The sequence below is a fragment of the Triticum aestivum genome, chromosome 5D (genome assembly GCF_018294505.1).
Source record: "Triticum aestivum cultivar Chinese Spring chromosome 5D, IWGSC CS RefSeq v2.1, whole genome shotgun sequence".
NCBI lineage: Eukaryota > Viridiplantae > Streptophyta > Magnoliopsida > Poales > Poaceae > Triticum > Triticum aestivum.
The window spans coordinates 302,940,754-302,944,817 of NC_057808.1; the positions used below are offsets into that span (position 1 = coordinate 302,940,754).

The window sequence follows — 4,064 nt, forward strand, 5'->3', positions numbered from 1 at the left end:
AAAAGGCTGGACGTCGATGCATTCCAATATACTGTTTGAAGCCATGTTAATGAGTGGATGGAGCTTCTCGGCCAGAAAATGATGGACATAACACCCGTCTCAGCTGTTTGAAGAGCACCGCAGCAGGATTTTGTTAAGATTAATGTGGATAGTGCATTTCATGATGAATCTAGACATGGTGGCTGGGGTGTGATATGCCATGACTCAGATTCGGACATCCAATTTATGGCTGCAGGGCCAGTGAATGATTTGGCTCATGCCTTGCACGCCGAGGCCATGGCCCTTTTACGTGGTTGTAACCGGCAGCTCTGCCGTGATCTAATGGAATACAAGTGTTCCATTTAAAAAAAGTAGATTTACGCCCTTTTTCTAGGAGGAATGTTGAGCCCTTAATTAGTAAGAGTAGTCTTCTACAATAAAATTTGGACCGCAATATCCGACGAATGTTCGCTGCATAGTATGATTCAATAGTTTCTTCATAAACGCAGGGCAATTTCTTTAAAGAAGAAGAAAGAAAATGCGGCAAAAAATGGCAGGATTTGCCATCTTCTATGGGGTAAAGTTGAAAAAAAAAACATTCACTTGCCATCCCCTTTCAGCTGACGTTGCTCACTTATCATTGTCATAAAAATTTCGATTGGTATGTCAAATCAAGCTGGCAGGAACAACTTATTTTGGCAGCCATCGATAAGCTCCAGAGAACCGGCCCTAACTGAGTGGGGCAGATCAGATCAGTCCAGCTCCAGTAGCTGTTCTTCTTCCTTCTCCGTCCACGTTTTTTTTGGACGCCTTTTCGTCATCTTTCCTTCCACCCAATACAGACAGACAGTGGGCTTCTCTCCTACAGAAATGGACCAGTCCATCCGCATCCGCTCGCTCGCGTTCCGAGAATAAACTTCGCCAATAAACAAGGTTAGTTCTTGCTCAGTACTATCACCATCTCAAATCTCGGCTTGTCCCCCTCGCTAGTATTGACTGCTGGCTCATCATTCTTCCCACTCTCAGCGCGCCCATTCTCTGCCCCTTGGGCGTCTGGATCCAAGAGCCGGCCGCCAACAGCAATGGCGTCCCTCCTGGAGATCTTCGTGGGATCCTGTTCCTCCTCGGCGCCGCCGGTGGACTGGGAGGCGGAGGCCTACCCGGAGTACGCCGACTACGCCGTCCTCCCCCTGCTCCTCGCCTTCTTCCCCGCCCTGCGCCTCCTCCTCAACCAGTTCCTCTTCGAGGTAATCCAAATTTTGGTTGCCTGCCTGTCTGGCTGTTTCCCTCTTCTTCAGTTAGGATGCGTTTGGTTCATGTCCACTTGGCCCGGGATATCTCTCTTGTTTTCCCATCCAAGAGTGAGATGAGCCAGTTCTGGGCACGCTCAAGGCGTCACGAGTCTCAACGTTGACCTGGAAAAGCTTCCTGCAAGATTTTCAAACCGTGTTGATATCGATAGATTCATGGTAATTAGTCAAATGATTTTCATCGTTGGTACTCTTCGTTTCAGACGCTTGGTAGGTGAGTTGCCTGTAATTAACTCAACTCCTCCCAATGGGCTTGGTCAGCTCAATTACTAGATAGTTGGCTTAATAATCAAGGTCAGTAGATTGGATTGGATCAATGTTTAAGTTTCGTGGCTTCCCGTGCTCCTCATGTTGTCATTGTCGCTCCTCATTGATAAAAATACTTGTCATGTGGAGATCGCGGATTTGCTAAACAACATTTGCTTACCCCACCCAAAGTAGGCGTTTAGATCATGTTGTGTGAGCCCTTAAATTTGCTAACATACATAGGGTACAATTTGGATAATCAATCATGTAACAATTAATCAAAGCATTCACACATCTTTCCCTAATAATATATCAAATGAGCATTAGTAATAACATGGAAGTTTATGAATTGCCTCTCTCCTTCAGTGATGATGTTGGGATTGAAGTAGTGATTGCGGTCCCGAATGGTACAAAGACTGGTAGGACCTATGGCCCTTGCTTGTACCGGTGTTGGTCTTCGAAATTTCTAATCTAACATCATTGCAGCCATAGGTAGTGACCTACCGCGTACTTGTCTTGTTACATAAGTCATCGGGAGTCTTATACTTAATGATTTCATATTATGACTATACACTGTGAGCAAAATTGTTTCAAGAATGGTGCAAATCAGAACTACATGCACATGTTATAGTTCTTAAATCTCACTTTCTTCGCAGGTGTTAGCAAGACGACTTATATTTGGAAAGGGATATGACAAGCTTGTTGAAACAGATGAAAGGAGAAAGAAAATCAATAAATTTAAGGAATCGGCATGGAAATTTGTTTATTATCTTTCTGCAGAACTCTTTTCACTATCTGTAACATACAATGAATCGTGGTTTACAAATACAAGATACTTTTGGGTAGGGCCTGGCGAGCAGCTGTGGCCTGACCAAAAGATGAAGTAAGAGAGAGAAACAATCTCTTTTGTTCCTTATTATTGCAACTTCCAAGGGCTTCAACATTGTTTGTTTTTCTCTCCAGGCTAAAGCTTAAGGCTGTATACATGTATGCCGCTGGATTTTACGTATATTCTATCTTTGATCTTCTGTTCTGGGAAACAAGACGCAAGGACTTCGGAGTCATGATGTCTCACCATGTGGCAACTGTTGTTCTGATTGTTGTGTCCTATATTTGCAGGTATGCAGATGAGTGTAATCGCCCTTATATACCATAACAATACACAGCATAGTCAAACTTGAAGTTGTTGCTACTTCCAAACAGATTATCTCGTCCTGGCTCGGTCATTTTACCCCTCCATGATGCAAGTGATATATTCCTAGAGATTGGAAAGATGGCCAAGTACAGTAGCTGTGAGTGGCTAGCTGTTGTAGCATTTCTACTTTTTGTGGCTTCATGGATCCTTCTTCGGCTAATAGTGTTTCCTTTCTGGATCCTAAGAAGCACCAGGTAAACACTCTTGGTTGTTCTGGCATGTGGTGCTACTTTACCTGATTAGAAAGCAGCATTAGTCTACTAAGTTTTGTAGTGCATTTTGTTGATCAATTCAATGGTCTTGCGTCTTTTTCAGTTATGAAATAGCTATGATCGTGGACAACGAGAACAGAAAAATCTACAGAACCTCGTACTACTATCTCTTCAACACTCTCTTGTTTTCACTTCTGGTCTTTCACATATATTGGTGGGTACTGATTTACCGGATGCTCGTCAAACAAATTCAATCCAGAGGTCATGTTGGTGAGGATGTCCGATCCGGTCAGTGATTCTTTTCTTGCTCATTTCCTTGGTGTTAGATTTATTTTCTTTCTCGGCAGCATACTCATATGGATTTGTTATAAGCTGCCCCTGCTATTAAACAGATTCTGAAGGCGAAAACAACCATGAAGATTAAGCTGAAGGTTGTTGGATGCTTAACTGAAGAACTGTATAGTTCGCAGTTGGGAATGAGAATGGTGCAAGTGGGTTGTATAAAGAATGAGAATGTCAAGGAGGAGCTAGTTAGCATATCCATCAGTAGGAAATTCAGGCACAAAACGAAAACTGAAAAGGCTCGAATCTCGGTGCCACTGGAACAAGCCTCCTTGATATGTATCTTTTTTGTATATTGAATGTATAAGGTGATGCTATCATTCAGGGTATTGAGGCATCAATCATACATCGTGATATTAATCTCCATATGTATGTGAAGATGTCTTTTCAGAAATACTGAGCCTCCGAGTTATAAAAACTCTCTTTTATATATGTGGCTTGATTGAAATTTCGTGGTCCTATTCTCAATTTTTTTCTAAATGTAGTGGTCCTTATATGCCATTATTATATATGCTTGCGGTTCATGTTAAATATTCAGTATGATTGATATTGGAAATGGACATATCTGTTAAACATGTGTACAAAGAAGATATCACTAATTTAGCTGATACTCAGTGTAATTGATCATGTACTTTCATATATCCATCATGTTCAGCACACATACAATTTACAGAAGAGATCGAGCTACAAGTTTTCTGTGAGGCATCAAGCCATCAGCGACTGCATCACTTGCTATAACACCTTGCTAGCAACGACTATCACGACCGAATCTCCCCTTCC

At 42.2% G+C, this 4,064-nt stretch overlaps 1 protein-coding gene across 2 annotated transcripts; it reads left to right on the forward strand.

Moving 5' to 3' along the window:
- The first annotated feature begins 702 nt into the window (after nucleotides 1-702).
- LOC123121347 (ASC1-like protein 1) lies at nucleotides 703-3,714 on the forward strand. Of its 2 annotated transcripts, XM_044541300.1 has the most exons (7): nucleotides 703-912; nucleotides 1,006-1,226; nucleotides 2,192-2,418; nucleotides 2,499-2,654; nucleotides 2,739-2,924; nucleotides 3,046-3,230; nucleotides 3,335-3,714. In XM_044541300.1, exons 2-7 carry the CDS (start codon nucleotides 1,062-1,064, stop codon nucleotides 3,364-3,366), a joined length of 951 nt encoding a protein of 316 aa, XP_044397235.1. In that variant the 5' UTR covers nucleotides 703-912; nucleotides 1,006-1,061; the 3' UTR covers nucleotides 3,367-3,714. The 2 variants fall into 2 exon arrangements, with proteins under 2 accessions (XP_044397235.1, XP_044397236.1); XM_044541301.1 differs by lacking the exon at nucleotides 703-912 and having other exon boundaries at nucleotides 932-1,226.
- Nucleotides 3,715-4,064: the final 350 nt, after the last annotated feature.

What these genes read in the sequence shown, in the direction of transcription:
- LOC123121347 (XM_044541300.1), top strand. Translation starts at nt 1,062, where the DNA reads ATGGCGTCCCTCCTGGAGATCTTCGTGGGATCCTGTTCCTCCTCGGCG. An exon ending in TCAACCAGTTCCTCTTCGAG is followed by an intron (nt 1,227 to 2,191) that starts GTAATCCAAATT and finishes CTTTCTTCGCAG; the next exon opens with GTGTTAGCAAGACGACTTAT. An exon ending in TGGCCTGACCAAAAGATGAA is followed by an intron (nt 2,419 to 2,498) that starts GTAAGAGAGAGA and finishes TTTTCTCTCCAG; the next exon opens with GCTAAAGCTTAAGGCTGTAT.